Source organism: Mesoplodon bidens, assembly GCF_964165515.1.
Source record: "Mesoplodon bidens genome assembly, chromosome: 6".
NCBI lineage: Eukaryota > Metazoa > Chordata > Mammalia > Artiodactyla > Ziphiidae > Mesoplodon > Mesoplodon bidens.
Window position 1 is genome coordinate 113,674,785 of NC_138162.1, and position 24,709 is coordinate 113,699,493.

The 24,709-nt window shown below is 42.9% G+C and overlaps 1 protein-coding gene across 5 annotated transcripts in view; it reads right to left on the bottom strand.

Annotated features, from left to right (window-relative positions):
• Positions 1-249: 249 nt before the first annotated feature.
• The window catches only part of GALNT7 (polypeptide N-acetylgalactosaminyltransferase 7), a 116,964-nt gene continuing 92,504 nt past the window's right edge, over positions 250-24,709 (bottom strand). For 3 of the 5 annotated variants that reach the window (XM_081236329.1, XM_081236327.1, XM_081236330.1), the window contains exons 3-12: positions 22,903-23,069; positions 18,636-18,766; positions 18,308-18,387; positions 15,928-16,110; positions 12,538-12,655; positions 11,060-11,182; positions 7,561-7,779; positions 5,952-6,050; positions 5,139-5,267; positions 250-1,106 (exon numbers count right to left, since the gene is read on the bottom strand). In XM_081236329.1, coding sequence (XP_081092455.1) covers positions 969-1,106; positions 5,139-5,267; positions 5,952-6,050; positions 7,561-7,779; positions 11,060-11,182; positions 12,538-12,655; positions 15,928-16,110; positions 18,308-18,387; positions 18,636-18,766; positions 22,903-23,069 — 1,387 coding nt within the window. In that variant the 3' untranslated portion in view covers positions 250-968. Of the gene's footprint in view, positions 1,107-5,138; positions 5,268-5,951; positions 6,051-7,560; positions 7,780-11,059; positions 11,183-12,537; positions 12,656-15,927; positions 16,111-16,253; positions 16,437-18,307; positions 18,388-18,635; positions 18,767-22,902; positions 23,070-24,709 lie in introns of all 5 variants that reach the window. The other 2 variants (XM_081236331.1, XM_081236328.1) reach the window with 2 other exon arrangements.

The following is a 24,709-nucleotide window of genomic DNA, read 5'->3' on the forward strand; positions in this document are numbered from 1 at the left end:
TGTTTACAGCGGTGCTTTGTTGTTTTTCTAACCCCCTCTTCAAGGTTTCAAAACTGAGAGTTATTTATAGTTTTCTATGGTGACAGGGAATGGGGAAAAGTCAATCCCCAATGTCAGGGGACATTTTTCTCTAGTTAGTAGACCCCCTGTTGCCTTAGGAGTTGGTACTGACAGAGGACACTGGGAATGCCAGCAAATAGGGGAGTTAATGCCGTACAATCTTCAAACCCTACGGAATAGCTTTGGATGTTCCAACTTGTCATTTCTTTTTTCAAGCAATACAACATTCAATTTCAGAGCAAATGGTAGCACATTAATTCAGTTCTGAGTGTTAAAAGTATTCCTCAGACAGGGGACAATTCCATCATTAACATCCTACAAATTGCATCAAAAGCTCTTGAAATATACCAAGAAATGAAAAGAGGCACTAAATGTGTTGAAATTCACCTTTCAAAAAAGCAGCATGACTGTGAAGGAAGGCCACCTTGGCTAATAACCTGTGGCAGTGCTTCAAAAAGATGTAAAATTAAATAAAGATACAACAGGTTGATACTCACCAAGTTACATATGACGATCTGGTTACTCCAACCTTTTTTCAAGTGTGTTAAAAAAAAAAACAACAATCAAACTGCCTTTCAGACCCCTGAGTGTAATCCCAAAGAAGACAACAATGCTTTTTACTCTGTTCTAAATAAAACAGAGCTAAATGCACAGATTACCAACATCATCTTAAAACAAAACAAAACAAAAAGATGTAAACATCTACAAAGTTTAAGGTAAAAGCAGTTTTGTAAACAGTAACTGCAGATGATAATGTTATCGTAAAATCACAGTTTATCAATGTCCTCAGACTCCTCAAGAGCCTCTGGGTTTGGAGCTGTACAACAGTTGCAGCAGGTTTCAGGAGGTTTTCAGTCCTGTATAAATTTACGTGTCAGTAGGTAGGTTATTGGTTTCTTTCATTCCTTCTAAACACTATGGATGTTATTTATTTCCCACTTTTGAGTCATTTTGCTGGAGTCGCAGTCGGAGATGAACACTTGATGGAGGACCTCCGAGCGATCCAAGCACTTTCTGGAAGGAATGTGAGTCAGTCTGTGCAGGTTCTGGAAAACACAGGGAAACACAGTGTTACATTTGCACTGTGTGATATCACTGACATTAGACAAAGTCACAGCCTGGCTTTCATAAGAAGACTATTCAAGCAAATTGGGCAGGCGTGAACCAGGCACACCCAGAATCTGTTTCTCTTGATCGTCAGTCTTCTACATCCTGTTATTGTTCAGTCATGATGTACTGCTGGTACCTCCAATTCAATACATACAAACTTAAATTCATCATCTTCCCCTCCAGACCTGCTCCTCTAGCTCCTATCCTACTAATGACGATACCAGCTTTCCTGTGCTCAGGACAGCACAGCTCAGGCTGGCTGAGGACGGACACCTGCAGTGGCTTGGGCTTGCACCCTTTCCCCTCCCCACCGCCCTTGCCTTGGTCGAGCCCTGGTCACCTGCTGGAGGTTCCTTCAGTACAGCTCAGGGCTATTCAGAGTGTGGTCATCAGACTAGCTAAGATTGGGTCTGTAAGGTCGAAATGATTTCATAATAATACACAGAGCCCCATCTGCCTTCTTCATCGTATGGACATTTATACTGATGGCGCAAAAGCCATGCTGGGTGAACGTGCTGGGGCCGTAGCATCAATCACACACTCGTGTTCTCCATGGACGAACACTCACAATTAAAAAAGAAAAAAATAGCCAGTTTCACTTGAGAACACCCTTGACAAAGCAGTAAAAACGTTATTCGTTTTTTTTTTTTTTTAATGATAATAACGTTTAACATTTATTGAGCACTTGCTCTATGCCGGGTAGATGCATACCAGACGCTCTATGTGTATTAATTCATTTAATCCTCATAATGAATGGCCCTGGGATGTAGATTGTCTATTTTTAATTTTTTTAATTAATTAATTTTAAAAATATTTATTATTTTTTTAACTGGGGTATAGTTGTGCTTCACAGTGTTGTGCCAGCTCCTGCTGCACAGCGAAGTGAATCAGCCATATGTATACACATATCCCCTCCCTTCTGGATTTCCCTCCCATCCATCCAGGTCACCACAGAGCACAGAGTAGAGTTCCCTGCGCTATACGGCAGGCTCTCACTAGATATCTACTCCATACTCAGCGGTGTAGATATGTCGATCCTAATCTCCCAGTTCACCCCCCACCCTTTCCCCCCGGTGTCCACGTATTAGTTTTATTAAATCTTGACCCCATGAGATAGTATGGGAAGAGTGGACAGCATGTGAGCAGTTGGCGGCGCCCGAGGGTTGAACGAGCTCCTTCTCTCGTGGGATGTCACCCTGACTTGAGGGGACAACCTGCAGGCACATTACAATTATGCAAACTTGGGACTGGGTAGACATTTTCCAGAAAATAAAGTGAGCCCATCACTTCAAGGAAGAAACAAAAATATAAAGCTGACAGTATCTGTTGCCTTTGATAAAATTTGAGTTTTCAAGCAAAAATTCACGTTTTAGAAAACTTGTATCCATTACCATGAACTTGACAGCTGCACAAGATTTAAAGACTTTTCTGAGGAAATCAGTGGTTATATTTGTGATTTATTTGGCACTGTATGATGAAATGTGCCATCAGTTGGAAGATCTACATGACTTAGTGAGCCAGTGTTTTCCAAGTGAGCAGCGAATGTGTGATGTTACAAAAGATCCACTCCACTGTAAGACAGACCAGTGGGTTTAACGCAACAAAGAACAAAATGTTCACTGACAGGATTCCAGATTCTACACTGCAAAGCTTTTAAGAAACTACCACTTACACACTTGCGTAGCACTGAAGAACAGCCTCAACTATCTGAAAAGGCTATTAAATTACCCCTCGTTTTCCAACTGCACATCTGTGTGAGGCCGGATTTTCCTCAAATACGCAACTAAAACAACATATCGCATCAATCTAAACGCAGAAGCAGAATAAGAATCTATTAAACCAGACATTAAAGGCATTTGTGAAACTATAAAACAATGCCACTCTTCTCACTTTGGGGGGGATTATAAAAGTGTTATTTATATTAACATGTAATATGGTTATGATTGTTACATTTACGTGAATACATACATAAGTACAACAATTCTCAGGTTTAATTCCCAACTTAGGAAATACCGTTAGCTGTAAGCTCTATAACAAATCTGTCTGGGGAGCGTGTCAGTGGTTTGTAAGGATGTAAAGGGGGTCCAGAAACGGGGCAGTGTGAGAACCACTGACTGAGCTGGCCTCCTGCTCACCAGTCCATACCGGACAATACTTCCAGAATTATTTTCCTAAAAGTATCCACTGTTTCCTATCACTGTGATCCTTAACTAATGCCAGTCCCTCCCTAAGGCCCACAAAACAAAGCTCCAAGCTCTTTCCCATGGAGAACAACTTAGGGAACCAGACCAAACGCAGTTCCTAGAATTCTCTACACTTTGATGCCCCGCCTCTGCTCACCCGTTTTCTCATTTATTCTCCATGAAAAGCCTTTTCATACCTTAAGACCTGGTGCAGTGATACTTCCTACATGAAACGCATCGGAAATAACTCCTCCTATTAATCTCTCTTTTGCTGTCCTACGGCATTTTGCTTATTTTTACTTCTGTGTTTTTTTCCTTCTCTGCCATTATAGTATGATGCGCTTTAGATATTTTTTGAAGGGCCCCAGTGAATATTTAGTAATGTCTGATGCACAAACGGATATTCAGTGCTTTGCCCTTTAAAATATCTAAATTATGTACATTCCATTCTCATCCACTTCTTCTTGTGTCGTTTTGCATCTGCTAACCTTCTTTTACTAGTTTACTAATATTGTCCTTACTCACCCCTAGCCTTTATTGCTATGATTCATCTTTCTTTGTGTAAATAAATGCTCTCTTCTCTGGGGTTTATGTTCATCTTCTCCTTCCTAACTTGTTATAAGAAAAATATCAGCAACGGACACACACTTACCCCTTCATAGTAATTAACTATGCACAGTGATAACTGGGAATATTCAGCTGGGTCATAACATCATCACTATGTGGCAAACAAGTGTTTGCTGACAGGGAAGACATGACAATGAATACAAGATGCGTAAAGGAAGTTCAGGGCTGCCAGTTTCTTTCCATCTGGGGCAGCCTCCCCAACTTTTTGTTTCATGATAAATTGATTTATTTTAGCCAAGGCTAGACTTTGAAAATTATTCAGAAAACCATTATTATGTTGGAATCCTCAACCTGGCACAGAACTCTGAATATTCACAGCTGAGACAGAAAAACTGCTCCCACAGAGTCAAGTGAGAAACTAAACATGGGGCTTCCCTGGTGGCGCAGTGGTTGAGAGTCCGCCTGTAGATGCAGAGGACACGGGTTCGTGCCCCGGTCCGGGAAGATCCCACATGCCGCGGAGCAGCTGGGCCCGTGAGCCATGGCTGCTGAGCCTGCGCGTCTGGAGCCTGTGCTCCGCAATGAGGGAGGCCACAACAGTGAGAGGCCAGTGTACTGCAAAAAAAAAAAAAAAAAAAAAAACTAAACATGACCTTTAAAACAAGCAACAGGTGACACGTATCCTGTTGCATTTAGCAAGCAGCCATGATGAGAAGCTTTGAAGACCTAGAGGCCAACACGTTATTTGTGCATCTCTATCCCCACCTGCTGGACAACAGGCAGCAATATTTTAAAAGTTAATAAAATAAAATGCAAAAATAAATGCAATATTTTCTATGTGTCATACGTAGGTATACTTACACATTATATATGTAATTTTAATGAATGACTCTTTTGGATTAGAAAGATCAGATTTTGATATTAGAACAATGGTGATGACTGCCTCAGGGAACACTGGTTTTCCTGTGTTGATAAATTAGCAGTGGGTCTGCATGGACTCCAGGTGGCCTCCTTCCATGATAATACTACACCAGAGGATAAAAGTGATGCTTCAGTATGGAACAATGAGTCACTAGTGCTCAGGAAAACAAATGAGTGAGTGAGACGGACGTGCAAGTCAGTGTGAATGCAGGTTTTAAGGTTTATACGTCTAAATTCCACACAGTAGGTGTTATTAAAATGAAATAGCATGTATTTCAGAACTGAAACACAGAATACCTTGAAGTACTGCCATTCCTTAAATTCATTCAGATTACAGTGTGTAATCATAACTTTGGATCCATCAGGACCCTTCGTCAAACACTGGTCATACTGCATGAGTTGATTGGCTTCGTTGATTCGGAAAAGCTATTAAATAAAAAGAAAGAGAGAAAGAAACTTAACTCCTATCATTAAACTCAATGACTATCCTATTTCTCTACCATGTTTCTGTATGTTCAGAACTGTAAGTCCAAAGACAGGAATTAGTCATTTTGATGGTAGTAAAGACCCCTTCTAACTCTTAAAGGATTATGTTCTTTAGCCTCTTAGATACAGAGTGGGTCACTAACATATGAATTTCGTACCAACAATGTAAGAAAATGAAAATGTGGAAACAGACCTGATAATGTTTCACAATGTAAATCAGAGACAAGAAAAACACTCACTTAAGGAAGTAAGAGAATATACTAGTGAAATACACATGATTGGCAATAGCATCCCAGCCTAGTGGGGGGAAGATGTGGATACTGAACAATATCTGCAAATAATCCTGTTAGGGAGCTAGGCATACATAGCTACACACTCACACAAGAATATATTCTAATCTGCTACATTAGACATAAATTCGAGATTCTGGTTGCTTACATGAAAACCAGTACTGCTCTTATCCCCTCATTTAAGTAAACGTTTTAGCACTGTCAGTTTTTCACAGGATGTTTTATTTTACCAAACAATCACAATCACCAAATGGAAAACCAGGCTAAACCCTGGCTCAGTCAGCCCAGCTGCTTCCAGCGCAGACGGAATTAATCGCAAAGCCCGGCTGTTTACCTGATTCCCGCCCATCCTGTGGCAGGGGCCCAGCTCAACAAAGCCTCCGTTGGTCTTCCCCATGCTGTCAATGCAGTACACAGTTTCAAAGCCTCTGATCTAAAAAAAAATGAACAAAGAACCACAGGGAAGGCGACAGTTTAGACTCTAGTAAGTGCTCACGTGGCTTCAGAGAGCTTCGAGTTAACCGGGTCCCTACTGTCCTGTCAGGCCTTGAGGAGCTCGGAGCTACAGTCATCTCCGAAATCACTTAAGTCTTGAAGTCAACACTGGAATGAGCTCATTCCAACTGAGGGTTGGCCTCTAGATTTTGATAAAATACCACAGAGGAAAAAAATACAAAGATACCATTAGTACCATTTCAGATTCATGATCATTCACGTGAAGGAGAAGGAAATAGAGCAAAGGGAGCTGACCATGGCGATCACAGACACTGGCCCCCGTGTCTAGGCCAGAGTGAACTTGGGAGGTCAGGTGCCCACTGCTGGCAGCAGCCTCCAGGGCCTGGGCAGTGAGGCTCCGCTCTGACTACGGATGTCGCAGGTGGGCAGCAAACACGCGTTTCCATGCTTGAAATGCACATTTTGTAAAAAAACAAAAAAACAAAAAAAACACAACTTTTTCCTTATTGGAAATATTACAGATTTATATCTCAATTATAAATTACTACTGTATTTGGATAAAATGCTTTATTCGTTCCTTCAGTTGGCAAACACTGACTGAGCACCCAGGACAGTAAGAGCTTCAGAGGAGAAGCAAGTCGGGGTCGGAGGCCCTGCTGTCTGTAGAGAGGATGCGGGCGGAGCTGGAGGCGGCCCCCGGGAGGGGACAGGGCAGGGGTTCACCCTGGAAGCTGCACAGAGGGTGCAGAAGTGCCTTGTGAGGTGCAGGGGCCAGAGTGGGGAGGGTTCAACCGAACATGTGCTCAGGGTGAGACTGTAGAGGGAGAATGGAACATTCCATCTGTTCACTGGCTCACGCTTTTATTTATTCATCCACTATTACGTGAGCGCCGTGTCAGGCATGCCGACAGCTCGGATGCGCCAATGCAGTAAATGGAGCGGATCCTCGCCCCAGGGAGCTTACGCTCTAGGAGGGAAGACCGAATATAGGCAAAACCGTAACAGACACGTTGGAAAGTGACAAGTGAGAGCCGAGAAGAGACAGGCGAGCAAGTTGGGCAATGAGTCAAAGGGGCGCTCCACCTGCCCCTGCGCCTCGTGTCACCTCCTCTTTTCTGCTTATCAAACACGCAGAGCCTTTCCCGGAGGGCACACCGTCCGTCATCCTTACCCGGAGCACCCTTGCCCGGCTCTCTGATTCGCTGGCTCCTCATCATTCAGATCTCAGACACCCCGTCACCTCCTCCGAGAAGCCTCCCTTACCGGGTCCCTGAGTCCCCTCAAACTCCGCTCCCGAGCAGAGCAGACAGGAGGGACTTGGGGTGGGAGGTCGGTGCAGGGGAACTGTCCGGTGGAAAGGCTGGGAGGTTAAACGTTCCCCCAAGAATTCTTCTCTCCCCTCCAACATTCCCGTCTCACTCTGCTTTCTCCCAAGCTCAGTCTCCATACACACACACTTTGAGATCTGACCCCCGGCTGACACTCACTTCTCCCCAGTCGACATTTTTGGGTGGCAGAGGGTAGTGTGAGGTGATATCATAAGCTATTTCTTCCATGAACCATTTGAAACTTTTGCAGTTGTGATCTTCTCGAAATTTCTTCAGCTCTGATATATCCCCATATGGTAATGCCTTTGATTCAGGGCGACTGGCATAGAAATAGTCTTTATACTCGTCCCACCAGACCTCTACAACTCTGACGTAATTCTGGGAAAAAGAAAATTAATGTCATTACAAAAAACAAAAATATTTGTACTGTCATAAACAGCCTCTCTTTGACATATGAAATATGACCAACATACGACAAATTCGTTTCAATAGGACCCGATACTTAATTACACAAATGCAAGCGAGCTCGTGACTCTGACATGTCACTGTCACGCGTGTTCAACCAGAGTGACGGACACAGAATCTGGTGTCACTGTGAAGGTCCCATACTCTAAGATAATACGTTCTTTCCTGCTGATGGAGCTGAGTGCAGAGGGTTGGTGAGAGAGGCTGGCTGGCTGGCACCGGGCACCCCCCGACCCCTGAACAATCTCCTCTCTGAGGACCATGCGGCTGGCACGTGCGGGGGGAGGGGTCTCACATCAGACACCACTGGGAAAAACAACAAACACATTTCTGAAAGTGGCTCTGCCCATCTTGTAAGAGCTATGCCCGAATCACTGCACTGTAGCCCAGAATTAAGTGGATATTTTTCCCATGGGGTGCATTTTGAAAAGCGACTAAAGAACAATCATGTAAGTTGACGTGTGAGAACTCACAAAGATCTAACTTCTACTGTTTCACTGAATGAGCACTCGTAGGCGTGAATCGACGCGAGGGACGCAGCACAGACCCAGCCAGGCCCTTGCGCTTGGACATCACGGGGCAGCAAACTTTATAAAGGGCCCGGGAGTCGGTCTCTTCAGCTGGGTGGCCATCCAGTTTCTGTTGCAACTACTCACCTCTGCTGCTACAGCGAGAAAGCAGTGCAGGGAACATGCGAACAAACGGCAGAGCTGGGTTCCGACACAACTTTATTTACTGAAAAAGGCTGGGTTGGGCCCGCTGGCCGCAGAGCAGGAACATCTAGTGTTCGGATTAAATGTTCTCTTGGCTACAAGATAACTATCAAAAGGGTGCACGCCTGGCCGTGGGCATGTTTCTGCAAAAGCCCGTGGGCTCAAAAAGTTTTAAGCGGCAGCCTCCTAAAAGAACACAACATTATTGCTAAATATTTTGAATTCTTGCAAATCCACCCAAAGTTAGACACAGTCCGTGTCTTCCAGGTAGTCGTGAACATGAAGAATTAAGCGCACGCGCATAAGGTTACGGCAACAAAAAGGAGGAGGACTTAATTGTTTGGGATGGAGAGGCGGGGACGGCTCAGTCCTGAAGGAGTGGTCAGTGAGGCGCGACTGGGACCTGGGGCAAAGAGCAGTGCAAATCTATGACAGATCGTGGTGCACGTGGAGTCCCGAAAGAGGTCTATCACCACAGCTGGAATGCAGGATTCACTGAGAGAAAAGCTGCCTCGGTTTCCTCCTTTTAAGATGAGGATAAGAAGTTAATCGGTGCCAAGTATTTAGATTTGTACACAATAAGCACTCACGAAGTGTGAGCTATTAGTGATACGACTGATCGTTTCCAAGGGCTTTGCAGGTCACCCATTAGCTGACGGCCATCCGAAGGGTCCTCGCAGGCAGCAGACATCAGTTCCGATTTGAGGGGAATAAGCGGGGCAGGGAGAGGAGGTGGCCTGAGGGGTGGGACGGAGGGTGGAGAGCCGCCTCTGAGGGAAAGTTAAAAGCTCCGCTCTGAAGAGGCCAAGTCGGAAACATCTGAGGGCCACCTAAGAGGAGGGTTCTAGAGATTTCCCTGGAGGTCCAGTGGTTAGGACTCCGCACTTTCGCTGCCAAGGGCTCGGGTTCGATCCCTGGTCAGGGAACTAAGATCTGCATGCCACGCGGTGCCACCAAAAAAAAAAAAAAGAGAGAGGTGTTCTGTAAGACAGCTGACCGTAAAGGTCTGCAGCTCAGAGAAGACCACGGGCTGGAGGAACAGCCCTGGAGGGTGGAGGGGACGTGCAGAAGCAGAGGACAGAAGGCGCTGGTGAAGGCTGCATTTGCTGGTGAATCTGGCAGTGTTGAGTGTTTCCCTCTCGTCTCTCTTCCGTTTCCTTGTAGCACCGGCCTTCCTGAACCGACCTGACTTTCCATCAGTTCTTCATGGTTGTGGGGCGGATTCCAAGGGCGGCTGTCTTCCTGCAACGCTGTCGGGCCCGGTGTTAACTGGCTGCTATCTCTGTCTTACTGCGGAGATTTACATCTCGTCCCCTGTCCTACTGGGGCTCCGTTTGGCCACTTCTAAAAAAATTTGGTCGGTTAGAGGGCTGTGTTGGTTCTTACAGCCTAGTCTCTGCTTCTGTTATCTATTCGCTTTGGGGAACGGTCCTGAGCTGCATCCGTAGCCAAAAATAGACTTCCTTCTGCTTTTGACTTGGTTAAGGGCTCCAGAAAATGAAAGACACCACAGTCATATGCTCTTAGAGTCTATGAAAGCCACCCAAACAAAGGGCTTCTAAGTTGTTCCATCAAAGAGAGAGGCCATCGTCCTGCCAGCACTGGGGCTGTGGCCTCTGTGTGAAGTTCTCCTGGTCTGTCCCTGGTTTGAGGGACAAAAGTTATTCACTCACCTTTTGCAAGCACTGTTGAAAAATGTGATTTTTTGTTTATTACACAAACTTCTATTATAATTACTTTACTTTTCAAAAACCAAACAAAAATAGTGTTTCACTCACGTGTGAATAATAGACGTTGGTATTTCCCTTTCAACGACTTTCCTACACGGTGTCAGGTTTTAAAAATTTGAGTTATCATTTTTTAAAAAAATTTCTACTGAAGTATAGTTGATTTACAATGTTGTGCTACTTTCACGTGTACAGCAAAGTGAATCAGTTATACATATATTTCCACTCTTTCTTTCAGATTCTTTTCCCATATAGGCCATTACAGAATACTGAGTGGAGTTCTAAAGTCTGAGATATCTTGACGGAGAACATTCAATACCATTCAATAATGGAAGTCTAATCAGAGTGGGATACAAGGAATAATCCTAGAAAACAATAAGAAGTTTCCTGAATAAGTCTAGTCTAAGTGAAAAGTGAGAACCAGCGTGACTGCTTCAAAGATGTCGCCTGGCCAGCGAGCTGACATTACATGGCCACGTGGCACATACGTGTTAGCTCCCTAGCCTTCCCACTTTTTTTTTTTTTTTTTTTTGCGGTGTGTGGGCCTCTCTGTTGTGGCCTCTCCCGTTGCGGAGCACAGGCTCCGGACGCGCAGGCTCAGCGGTCACGGGTCACGGGCCCAGCCGCTCCGCGGCATGTGGGATCTTCCCAGACCGGGGCACGAACCCGCGTCCCCTGCATCGGCAGGCGGACTCTCAACCACTGCGCCACCAGGAAAGCCCTAACCTTCCCACTTTTAACCGAAAGACTCACCTTTAGGGTAGGAGAAGATCCGACATAGACAGGCGGAGGGTTCCCCTGCCAGCCCTCAAGACGGTAGATGTGCCCGACACGGGAACAAGGGACAAACAGTAACTTGCCACCGCACTGCCAGATCTGTCAGGAAAGACACACATGGCAGCTGTCTCAAAGGCCCGATCTGTCCTGTAAACGTAAACCTAAAATCTAAATTAGACACAGGGTCTACAGGGAATTCACCAGCTAAACAGATCCTACGATAACTTCTTGTTTCTCAAGCTCACATACTAACAAAGAGGCCGCTGGGGAGCGCAGGCGCACAGGGCACCCAGGGGCCCGTCCTGAGCTCCTGCAGAGCCACGCAGACTCCTGCGCCTGCGTCCTGACGCTCTTCATCTCTCCCGGCGCTAACACGCTTCCTCCCACCTGGGGGGATTGTTACCATAACCGCCTAACCGGCGCTCCCTTATTTATAGCAGGAGATTAGGCTGCTAAAGGGTAGCTCTGGGTCACGCTCTCCCCGGCTTAGCCTCTCCAATGGGTCTCCACTGCCTGTCAGATTAAGCAACAGTCTCTCAGCTCAGCACTGAAGGCTCTCCTCACCGTGGACCCGGCGCCCCTGCCCACGCCATCTTCCTGGACGCCCGTCGGATTCGCGCTGTCAGCTTCTGCCAGACGGTGGGCCCCGTGCCTGCCCTGCGCCTTTCCCCGTTCTGCTCCCCCTTAGCTCGGCCCGTCTTCCTCGTTCTGCCTCGAAAACCTCCTCCAGCATAATGCTGCCTCTGCATCACACCGCCCGAATGTCGGTCTACCTTCTGATCGTACTACGAGTTTAAGTATAAGCCTCATCTCTCATCGGCTGGAAGTTCCTGACAGCGAGGACCGAGCTTCTCCTCCTCTGTCCCTCACGGTGTTAAGCACCGGACACTTAAGACAAGAGGTAACGCCTATGTGTTCAACTCACACTGGAAAACACTTCTTTCTTTCGGGAAGTGGCGGGGGCACGGGTGGGTGGGTACTGCAGGCAGGCAGCTCCAGGGTCAGTGTGAGGACACACGATCACTGTTGGGGTCTACCTCTGTCCTGAAGCATCCTGTCCTGCGGTGACGGAGGGGAGCTTCAGCAGTGGATGGTCAAACGGAGCCCCACCCCTGCTGATTCCCGCAAGGGCTCCTATCACCAAAGGCTCCGAGGTACAGAAAGCCTTTGGGGGTGGGGCGGGAGGGGAAGGAGAGGACGTATTTTTACTTCTGAAGCTCGCTGGCTTCCATTTTTAGCTGAGCCATGTACGTATGTAGTAAGTTTGGAGCTTGCATTTTTGCCTTATTTTTCCCAAAAGGCAAATATTTTTGTTAGTCTTTCTTTATAATTTAGAGAAATGCATTAAAACAGGTTTTTTGTTCTTTTGTTTTCCCAAAGAAACCAGCCTTATCTGAAAGTCACAAGAATCCATAACTGCTTAGAAAACTGCATTTGTTTCAATGAAATGTTACCTTATATGAGATCTCAAAGTTTTCACCACCCCAAATCTGGAGGCCTGGATCATAGAGACCCAGCTCAAAGAAGAAGTCTCGTTCAATGGCGAATAATCCTCCAGCCATGGCTGGGGACCTAAGAAAAAGAAACGCTGAAATAACTTTTAAAGACAAACCCCCAATACCCCTTCAACAACAGATAACAAGCCTTTATGGAATACAGTATAAGTAGTGCATAGAAGAGACAAAACTGATGGCCAAACATTAAGAAATTATAAAGCCTTCATGAAACAATCTGCTCATAATTCCTTATGAATTTACTATAATTTCTAACTGAAATCCTGTTATATAGTTCGTAACAAATTAGAGCATTACATCATTTCGCCATTAGAGGGCGCCTTGGTTCCTTTGTTTATTTAAAAATTAAGCCTTGAGAGTTAGGTAAAATAGAATTTTCTCTTTCACTCCTGAAAGTACTGAGCCATACAGCCGTGGTCTGCTAAATGTTCCTGAAATGATTTATGAGTCATTCCGGGATGAGTGAAACCATACACCATGGAAGTAGTCTCTCATTTTTTAATTTTATAGCTCAGTGGTTTGCCAAATAAGGGTGTAAATCATGGTACAACAGCCACGGTTCATTCAGAGTTTGCAAATATAGCACAGAAATGACACAGGAGCATTAGACGCAGCTATTTACTGTGTCAGGAGGCAGGGCTGCCAAAGAGTGATCTGTGGGCCTTCTTGAGTGGGACCTTGGATTGGGCTCTCTTTAGGGACAAGAGAAAAAAAGACTTGATAGCTTTTTAGGGCAAGCCACTCCCACCGTTAGGAATAATTGTCACCCCGTTCCCCCCTCCCCTGGGAACAATGAATTATCACTGCATTCGATTCTTAGGTAGACCCCTCTGTTAGAGCCTGTTCATCAGCACACCTGATACTCAATCTATCACCAATTCCTACTGATTCTACCATCAACACACATCTTGAACCCACTTCTCTCCAGCGTCACTGCTGCCATCCTAGACCAGGCACAGGAACCCCGACTGTGTCCTCCACTCTCTTGTGCCCCACCCAAGCCCCAGCAGGCAGCAGGCAATGCCTCCGTGCTCCGCCCGACCCCCTCCTGTCCCAGGGCCCTGGCTATGCCGCAGTCCCCTGAACGGTCCTCCCTCCTCCTCCGCAGGGCCGACTCCTCATCCCTCAGGGCTCGGCCTCAGCGTCACTTTCGAGACACTTTCCTGAGCTTTTCTTCTCACCACTCGTCACACTTGCTGCCCCAGTTATTCGGGCAGTTAACTGTTTAATTTCTGTCTCACCCGCTACACGGTAAGTGCCACGAGGGAACACCTCTCTTTAAAATTTATCCCCAGAAAATAGCACCTGGCACATAGTAAGCATTCATTAAATATTAAATAAATAATGAAGCAAGGGGCTTCCCTGGTGGCCCAGTGGTTGAGAATCCACCTGCCAATGCAGGGGACACGGGTTCGAGCCCTGGGTCCAGGAAGATCCCACACACCGCAGAGCAACTAAGCCTGTGCGTCACAACTACTGAGCCTGCACTCTAGAGCCCGTGAGCCACAACTACTGAGCCCGCGTACCACAACTACTGAGCCTGCACTGTACGGCCCGCGAGCCACAACTACTGAGCCCATGTGCCACAACTACTGACGCCCGTGTGCCTAGAGCCCGTGCTCCGCAACAAGAGAAGCCACTGCAATGAGAAGCCCCCGCATCACAATGAGGAGTAGCCCCCGCTCGCCACAACTAGAGAAAGCCCACGCACAGCAACAAAGACCCAGCAGAGCCAAAAATAAATAAATAAATATATTAATTAAAAAGATAATGAAGCAAGAAATATTTTCAATATTAAAGGGAAGTCACATCAGGGGAAAGTCATTCTTTCATAAGGCTTTTCTTCTTAAAGGAGAAACAGCCCTATTGCGTTTTCAGTTATACTTTCATGCCAAATTTATTTAACTGTCATTTAACATTACTTTATTATAACTATGCCTTTCTGATCTTTAAATATATTCCCACTTATCTCAGTACATATCTGAAAATGTATCTTAACGTGAAAAACAGTGAGTAACTTAAAGAGAAACCTTCCTTAAATTTTTCTACCACATTTAAAAAATTTTCTTTCCTAGCCCATGGGATTGGTAGAAACAGAACTGTAGTTATTAGCTCTTATGTTTTTTCTCCCAGAATTATTTGTGAGTCAGGGTAAGTGCATAAGCAGTATATTCCTGGACAATTTTTGAAAAAGAACTTCAAAGAGAAATTTGGAAAATGTCAAATAAAGCTGAAAGTTGTATAATTTCCTTATGTTTGCCATCTTAGTATCCTGGTATCATGACATGCCCAAATCCCACTAGCTTTTTGCATGACATTGGAGACACCTTCCCCAAATTGAGTTTGAACATCATCAGTAGCGTAACAGTAAGAGAGAGACCAAAAGCAGAACCATAAGACCAGAAAAATAAAATCAGACACATTTAGAAGCCTACACTAGCGCTTACGCAAACATTTCATTTGGGGCCACTCTTTTGAAAGATGGTAAAATGTTCCAGTGAAAAGACCAAAGAGAGAGTAGCACAAGTTGTTCTATTTGAAGAGCCACAAGGGAGAAAAAGGAAGATTTTGGAATGAGGTTTCCTTTTAATCAAGTGCTCTTCTGAAAATGAAGTAATAAAGGATTCTATGTAATTTCCCAAAGTCATGTATTTTTATTCATCAGATTTAACTGGGATGAAATTAGTATTTCAGAGTCAGCATATAAAACAAAAGGAAGAAAAAAAAAAAAACTCTTGTTACTGTCTTTCATTGTCAACACTACCCGCAAGGCATCAAAGTGGATATAAAACTTGGATCGTGGGCTTCCCTGGTGGCACGGTGGTTGAGAGTCCGCCTGCTGATGCAGGGGACACGGGTTCGTGCCCCGGTCCGAGAAGATCCCACATGCCGCGGAGCGGCCGGGCCCGTGAGCCATGGCCGCTGAGCCTGCGAGTCCGGAGCCTGTGCTCCGCAACGGGAGAGGCCACAGCAGTGAGAGGCCCGCGTACCGCAAAAAAAAAAAAAAAAGAACAAAATTTCATGTCTAGTCTACTAGGACATGATGGCAAAGATTTTCTTTTTTTCACCTGTATTTGGAACTAATGCCATAAAGCATGCTCACCCCCAAACGGAGCTTGCTTTTAAGGAAAAAAGCAACCACGAAGAAGCAAGTGTGAGTTTAAACCTCTGAGACTGCACAAAGAAAGAAACCCTTTCAGAATCCGAGACAGCGTCTACAGTTTTAATAACAAGTTTCTTTTTTTTTTTTTTTTTTTTTAGCTTGGCAAGAGGTTAATAGGTTAGCAGCAACTGGAGAAAAGAGAAACAGGTAAGTGATTTAGTGATTACCGATATGGTTCAGTTTTTGTCTTTCTCATTCTCTTCTCTTGAGGGGTCAGAGGCACCCGTTTCCAGAGCATACTCCAATCCCATGCTCCTCGGGCATACCCATCTTCGTCACCACCCCCTTGGGGTACAATTTCATAAGTGTTGCCATTTATGACATCTATAATCGGCACAGTGCAAGTGGTTCTGTATTGTGTTGATGATGGCAGCGAAGATGAAATGCAAGGGCGTGTAGGGACCCACATGTTTACACGAGTACATGGGGAAGGAAAAAAAGAAAAGTACTTAGGTAAACGTTCCACGCAAGAAAAGAAAGTAGTAATCTTTACCGGTAAGGTTCAGTTTTATGTTTTCTTTTGGCCTTTTCCTTGTGGCTTAGAGGAATACGCTTCCATAGCAAACTCCAGTCCCAGGCCCCTCTGGCAAAACCATCTTCATCCCCACCTTGCTGTGGCTCAATGGAATAATCATTCCCATCTATGTAATCTATCAGAGGCACAGTGCATGTGGTTCTGAAACATTTACAGAAAATGAAAAAGCATTTAAGAACCCAAAGCTGACTAGTTGAGCCTAACTAGATTATCTCTTGTTCCTGTGGGTTTGTCTTTTTTTTCTCCCCCACTAGGGGATTTTCGTATCTAAAGGGAAGTGAATGAATGCTTTGAAAAGTCAAGGAGGCTGTTTTCTTAAGGGAAGGAGAGAGGAGATGTCCCTGGGCTCACAGACACATGTCAAGGACAAAGAGCCATGAACTTAAACTTAATAGGATTTCCTCATTTTCACTGTGGTCCTACAGACAACACTCTCTTGGTAACTTCCATTATTTACCAGATTTCCCTCCTCACCCCTCCATTAAAAATGAGCGTGTGTGTAGAAAGATAATACCTGCGACCCGTTCAGCAGGGCTCCCAGCTCTTTGCTGCTTTCTATTTCTTTGGAAGCAGTGACTATAAAAATCTGTTTCTGTACATTTACTTGATCTTCTTTTCCTACTTCTTTTATTAGGAAAAAACAACTTTTCTTTTATTGCAAAAAAAAAAAAAAGAAGTACTGTATTGTATTCCTGCTTTTTAAAAAACAAGGAAAAATATCCCTCAAAACCTGCTGAAGAACATAAATAGTGGCCTGAGAATTTGGAGCAAAAAAATATTAATCCTTTTATGTGGGCTTCATGAAAATGCTAGAACTATATGACCAATCAGGTGTAGAGCCAGCTCTACAAAGATAATCGGTATCCTGCTCGTTCCAACGTTCATTTTATCAGAAAGAATTTTAAAATGCATATCCTAAAATGGAGATTATACTTTATTACAGCCATGTTAAGGTACTTTTTAGACGTTTAGAAACCAATGAGAAGGGGAAAATCAATGGGGCTTAGAATTTCGATACAGGGGAAAGGTACTTTATTCCCTCCAGACACTGGACTCCCATTGGCGAGTGGAGGGTCCCTGTGGTATGACCTCCCTCACCACTCCGAGGACTGCCAGCTTTCACCAGGAGAGGTGAAGGCTGGTTATCTCTCCTCATGATTCTCCGATTTCTAAGTATGTGGTGGAAGGTGTCCCAGAGAGATCTCAGTTGGGTAGTTTATAAGCTGTCTGATTTGGGGCAAACTAATTAATTTCTCTTAGCCTCAGCATCCTCTTTAGTACAAAGGAGGTAGTAATATCTATCTTGCAGGGTTGCTGTGAGGATTAAATCAGACAGCATGTGAAAATCGTGTCTGATAGATGCTCTGATGATAAAATCCTCCAAAAGTTCTTCCTCTGACTCAGGCCATGGCCACAGGGACATGTCTTATTTCTTCTAGATTCTGAAATAGTCAGGATTCTGGATTAAAAGCAAGGAAGGCTTTGGGAACTAGAAAACTGGTGCCGCCCGTCTACTGCTTCAGACCTTCTGTAGATTGGTGCTCATCACATTTCCATAGGATAGTTGTCTACTTCTAAACTTTAAAGGTCCTATGGGAACCCAAGGTCTTGCCACAGGTAAGAGCTGACCCTTACTGTGTAAAATAATCACTTCAAAGGGCATAAAAGAACCCATAGGCAGAATTCCAAAGCATGCTCCTTCAGGCCTTTAGAATGTTACCACAGTGTGCGGGAACAATTAATATTACTCTTAGAGCAAAGCTTTTGTAGCCAGAGGAAGATGATCCTGAGTGAGATGCCCTAGGCTTATCCCAAATGTCTAACTGCCCGCACGTGAATCAGCCCCAAGTAGCCACCTAGATCTACCCAGGGAAACAACTAGCTAAAAAGTAATACTCAACATACAACGTGATGCACTGAATGGAACTGGAATCAGAAGAATGGGAACATTATTTGTCCTAGGATGAGGTTTACTTTTCAACCAGGAAAGAAAAAAAGCAAGGTAATGTTACCTGTCCTTAGATATGGGAGCTACAAGTGGTGCATACCAGTTAACCGCCACCTCACAGTGGGCATCGAGGTATATCAAAACCTGAAAAAAAAAAGGGGGGGGCAGAGTGAAAGAAAACTCATATGCAGCATGACATATATCACGTACAATTTAAAATTAGATGCTAATATAAACTGGCATTAGAGTCAATTTTGATATATAAGTTATCTGTTTAAGGTAGCATTTTCAATTTTAAACAATTAAAAATTAAATGGGTACTTAAAAATGTAGATGATCTTTTAGTTACCAAATCCAAAATGTTGACATAACACATATCAAATGTGTCCTACCTGTCCAAGTTTAGCCTTCTGGGCACCAATACTTCGTGCCTGAATTAAACCTTCTCTTCTCTCATTTCGAAATACCTTGACTAGGCCATTCCACAGCTTAATATAGTCATCCAGTTTTTCTTTTAAGTGTTCTATGAATAAAAAATTCAGTCAACATTATATTTATGGCTAATAAACCACTTAAACTATTTTTTTAAATTAACTAATTAATTTATTTTGGGCCGTGTTGGGTCTTCACTGCTGTGCACGGGCTTTCTCTAGTTGTGTTGAGCGGGGGCTACTCTTCATTGTGGTGGCTTCTCTTGTTGCAGAGCACGGGCTCTAGGCGCAAGGGCTTCAGTAGTTGTGGCGCACGGGCTCAGTAGTTGTGGCTCGCGGGCTCTAGAGCGCAGGCTCAGTAGTTGTGGTGCACGGGCTTAGTTGCCCCGCAGCATGTGGGATCTTCCCGGACCAGGGCTTGCACCCATGTCCCCTGCATTGGCAGGCGGATTCTTAACCACTGCGCCACCAGGGAAGTCCCCACTTAAACTATTATTTTTCTCAAGAAATGAGGATAGGCAACAGGTCCTTTAAGTACTCAGTAATTTTACACAGACCATACTGAATGTTAAATGTATAGGGAGGTAAGGTGAAGTGTATTACTTGAGTTAAATTTTGAGCTTAATATACCTACGGAGAACTAGCTAGCCTGAGAATTATCAAACCTCTCTCTAAACATTAAATAAATGATGACTATGCCAACTGACATGAAAACTGAAAAAAATCAAATGTTAATATCATATCTAGAAGCTTTCAGGCACAATAGTTATTTTTGCTTTTGGAAGAAGCAGTGGTTCAGGATTTCTGAAGATGCACTGCCTATAAATAGCATTACATGGCCTTCGGGATCCACACAGGGTATAGGTTAATATTTGTTTCTGAGCCATCTTTCTACTACAATCAGTGTTGAAGGGAGTAGTCTTGGTGTGGTGATGAACATAGTTCCCATCCAGGTGGATAGTAACAATAAAAGATCCCATTTCCTCTGTATTTTAAGCATCAAGTGTCTGTATATATATGTGTGTGTATGTATATATATATGTGTGTGTGTACGTATATATTTATAAATAAATCTTTACATATTTATATAATAAATACATATATAATTTCCACACATATACAGTGTATATATGTATATATACACACACACACACACACACATATATGTTTGCAGTTTGGTAGAGAAAATTTTGTGTTATAAAAACAAGATACATTTGCCAAACTTTCCATCTTGGCTTCCTAGTTGCCAGAGAACAGTTTTTGTTTGTATCAGTATGAGCCAATGAAACTGACTCATCACAGCCACAGCTAATTCCTGGATCCTTAAAGATGTTTCTTGAAGACACAAAAACTATTTTTAAGTTGTTTAAAATTTTGGCCCATGAATACAAAAACAACCCCCAAAACAGCTGTATTTAGTGAAGAGCCAGTGGGTAAATGGGCAAATCAGGCTGTACACTTAATCCTTTACTCGTTTTTAAGGAGCTTATAATTAGAAAGATACCCACACATGGGTATTCAAAATTGAGAAGAAAAAATTTTCCATTCTCTACTTTGGTGTCCAGCTTTAATGAGAATTATAAATAAAATTCTCATGCTGAATTACAATGTTTCCCCAGAGAGTCTTGGTAATTTTCCCTTCAATATAAGGTTTTTTGGTTGTTGTTGTTGTTTTTAAAAAAGCTTTTACCTTCCTATTTTTTTTAGTTCTGTACAGTCCTAAGTTGTTTTGTTTTTTTTTTTCTAAAGCCCCTTCTGACTTGCATTAGGTACTTTTTTGGATATGTGATCTAAATATACTGAAAATAAATTGTTACGGCCAGAAACGAGTTGATGGTGTGCTCTTTAAATTTAGATTCTAGTTAGGATGACTTTGGCTGCCCTTGGGTCTCACTACAGTGGACAGATCAGTGCCCCGAAGAAGCACGACCCCTGCTGGGAGATGATCAATCCTCCTCAGCCCCAGCCCGGACTGCACGCTGGGCCACCTGACTTGCTGTGGCCAATGAGAAGCAGGCGGAAATGATGTGCACTTGTGAGCGGAAGTGCTCCCGCAGCTTCCTTCCCTGAGTGCTGCGAGGACACGTGGTTCGTGTAGCCCTTTGCCCAGTGCACAGGTGGAGAGGAGTGTTCTCTGTTCAAAGGCCCCAGACCCTTACATTTTGAGGACACTGTAACTTCCAGAAACCCGAGGGTTCTGAGCAGCCAGCTCTTTTGTGAGGTTTCATATAAATTAGTTAAGTATTTTGTCTTTAAAAGAAAAATTGTAACTCAGAGTTTTAATTACTGAATATATTGGGGAAAGAAAGCAATCCAAGTTTTCACCTAAGTCAGATTTACCAAATGCTGTATAGTTTTACTGAGGATAGGACTGACAGATGTTCAAGGGTGTTTTGAAATTGGGAAGAGTAATTAAAGACCTTCTGTACTTCTGTCCAAGAGTAGCCCCAATCAGCAACCCTCCCCACGCTGTAAGCTAAGCAGACCCTATATGTAATTGCTTTTAAAATGTGTTACAAGAGGCTGTTAGAGATTTGTAACAACAGAAGCACTGATCACAAAAAAATTAAAGTAAACTGGACAAAAAACTTAAGCCCCCAATTTTGTTCTTTCCTCGGGCCAAGCAAGAAAGCAAGATTTTAGAGTGGGAAACACCTTTTGGTGTATCTTCACTTTTTTTTTTTTTTAAGACTATTCTGAGCTTTTTAACTTGTATTAATAACATAGTGGTTCTTAAAATCAGTACAATCATAGACATGGGATTTCTCCAAGTTGTTTTTGTAGACTTAAGTTTTGCTAAATCTAAAACATTGTTGGCACCAACAATATCACTTAAAAACATATTTTCAAATAGTTATTTGAGACAGGAATAGTATTCTTAATGAACATGATCCCGTTGTAGAAAATTGCAACCAAGATGTCTAAGCTAAAGGCATTTGATGACTGAAAATTTGAAGTTATACATTCCCTGCTGTAATTAAAAATGATTAGTTGAAGAAAGTGGTAGGTCATATTTCTGTTTCTCTCCATGCTAATATATGTATACAAGATCAAGATTCTGGTTGTGTCCTTGCAAAAACAGCAGAGGTTTATCCAGACTGCAAGAGTTATAAATTAAGTTTTGGAGGAAGCTTTTGTAAAGCCCTTCTGAATGGTATTTTCATGCTGCCCATGTTCTGACTTCTTTTCCAACATTATATCCAGTGGTATCACTACTTACACACAAAAACTCTCTGTAAAACTCATTTGCCAAAAAGCAGATATCCTGTTGTTACTGAGTTGTCTGTGCTCTTTGGTCAGTTTTTAAAGGTTTCAACTCAGTTTTATGACAAGCAAAGAAGAATAAATAACTGCCTAGACTTGGGTTTTAGCAGCATAATTACATGCTGCTTTGGGGTCTGAGCTATAGCATTATCTATCTTTTGATATTTACGTCATTAAGAAGATATATTCAGCTTACAATAATGGATCTATTTGAAGAAAATAATTTTAACTTAAAAAACCCCACTTATCTGGAAAATCACTGCTCCACCTCTCTCTAGCCAAGTTGAACCAAGACTAACCAACGTCTCCCTAAATGTGTTAGAGCTTGCTCCATAAAAGAGTAAAAAATAAAACACAATTTCCTTCTATTCAAGATCTTAAATCAAATCTAGAACAAAATAACCTTTAGTAGGTACTTTCTTTTATAAATAAAAATAGTCCATGGTTTCTGGTCAAATTCAAAATACACTGAAATGCAAAATACAAGCTATTAAACAGGTATAGAGGTGTCAGTATATAGATTTGGATGGAGCTTTGGGTGGCATTACAATATATATACCATTGCATTTTTTCAGTCATTCAATAAATTGCCTCTATGATTAAATTTTTATAAAACCCAATGCCCAAAGAATTGGTATAGTATAAGACCGTGGTTAAATACACAGACTTATGAGCCTATAGATTTGGATGCAGCTGTTAATTACTATCTCTGTCACTGCTGGCAAGTTACTCAACATCTATGAGCCTCAAGTGCAAAATGAAGATGAACAATATGTATCACAATGCTTGCTGTCAGAACTAAACAAAATAATTCACATACAATGCTTAGCACAGTGCCAACTTGTTGGTAATAGATGCTATCAATAGATGCTAATTATTAATTTCTGAAGACTATTTTGAGATCACCTTTTTGCAACTGCTTATAGTTATTTTATAGACAAAATGTCGATTCCATAGCCATTACCTTTGTTACTGAAATCGTCAATTAACACGATTTCTGCTAAGTATTTCCTTGGAGTCCTTTTAATTACGCTGTGAACTGTTCTCATGAGGGTGGACCACCCTTCATTATGGAAGACGATGACGATGCTGGCCGTGAGCAGGTTTCCATCATAATGCCAATACTTGCATCTACAAAAGGAACATTTCATCATATTTATTCAGAGGTAATCTGCAACGTTTGGTTCCAAACTTACTATGACTACGTCTTCTGATGGGATTAAATATTATTGACTTAACTAAGGTAAGTGAATGAAATACATTTTATATTTTAACAGAAACCCAAGGTAGAAGAGAGAAGCTGGTATGAGACGAAGTTACTCATATTCAAGCTACTTCTTCACCAACCAGCACTTATTGCGACAAAGAGAACTAATTTGTGAATTTATGCTTCTCAGCTGGGGATGGTATTAAGGTTTGTTTTCCATGACTTCAACCTCAGTTTATTTTCTGCTTTAAAACTTGAGCTTCTGGTGCAAGGGATTTATTTCACTTGTTGTGAATAAACCACTGTATAACTGTGTTTGAAAACTGTCCTGTTCTAATATGGCTAAAACATTCAGAAAAACATGAAATGGGCTGAAGTGCAGCATACAAGAGACATTCCAAAATTAACTGAATAAACAGAGTTCTAATAGTGTTTAGAGTTATTAGATTGACTAAAGAAGGGTCTTTAACTGTTTTACGCAAAATTACTTCAAATAACTGCAGCAGGAATCAAGTTGCCAGAAACCTTTTTCTAGTTGGAAAGAACCCACCTGCCCCCGACACAGTCGGCCCTCCATATCTGCTGGTTCTGCATCTTAAGATTCAACCAACTGTGGATCAAAAATATTGGAAAAAAATTCCAGAAAGTTCCAAAAAGCAAAATTTGAATTTTCCATGGCAACTATTTACATAGTGCTTACCTTGTATTAGGTATTATAAATAATCGATTGAAAGTATACAGGAGGGTGGTGTGTATAGGTTATATGTAAATACCATGCCATTTTATATAAGGGACTTGAGTATCCACGGATGGATTTTGGTATCCGAAGGGGTCCTGGAACCTATCTCCCGGTAGATACCGAGGTACAGTTGTGTGTATATTATGCCTATACAAGCATATGTGTCTACACATATATGTGTGTATGTACACACACACACCCACTTTTTTCTGTTTGGTTAAGGGAGAAGAACAAGACAGTAAGAACACGACAGACGAATGAGAATCTGAGACCCACGTTCTTTCTGCAGGAGTTAGCATTCAGGACTAGCATGTGGTGCCTATTAGCTTCTCCTTGGTAAGTGGAAGGGAAAGATTTTTTTTTTAATCCCAAAGCTTTTCATGGAGGAGTAAAAAAGCTTGTTCCCAAGATTAAATTTAAAACCATAAAAGCATCAATTAACATTATCAGCTCGATAACCTATACCACCATTATCTAAAATGGGACCTGGTCCAGTAGAGATGCAAACAATGTTTTCTCCGGGTGTTTATTTCCCTTTCAACGTAGTTCTCAATTGTCTGTGTTCTTAGAGGTTGTTTTTATAGAAATACAGACTGAGTCTGGAATCCATTAAATCTTATTTCTTACACCTGCATTTTCTTGTTAAAGGAGTAGTAAGTACCTGCTACGTTCTGAGCTAGGCGCTAGCTCAGCATCAAGGAGCAGACACAGTCTCTGCCCTTATGAAGCCCACCGTGAGACCCGGAGCAAATGTCTGCACTTTCTCTGCGTGTGACAGTGGGGAAACCATGGTGCTTTGACAGGTGGCCCTCATTCAACCGCAGG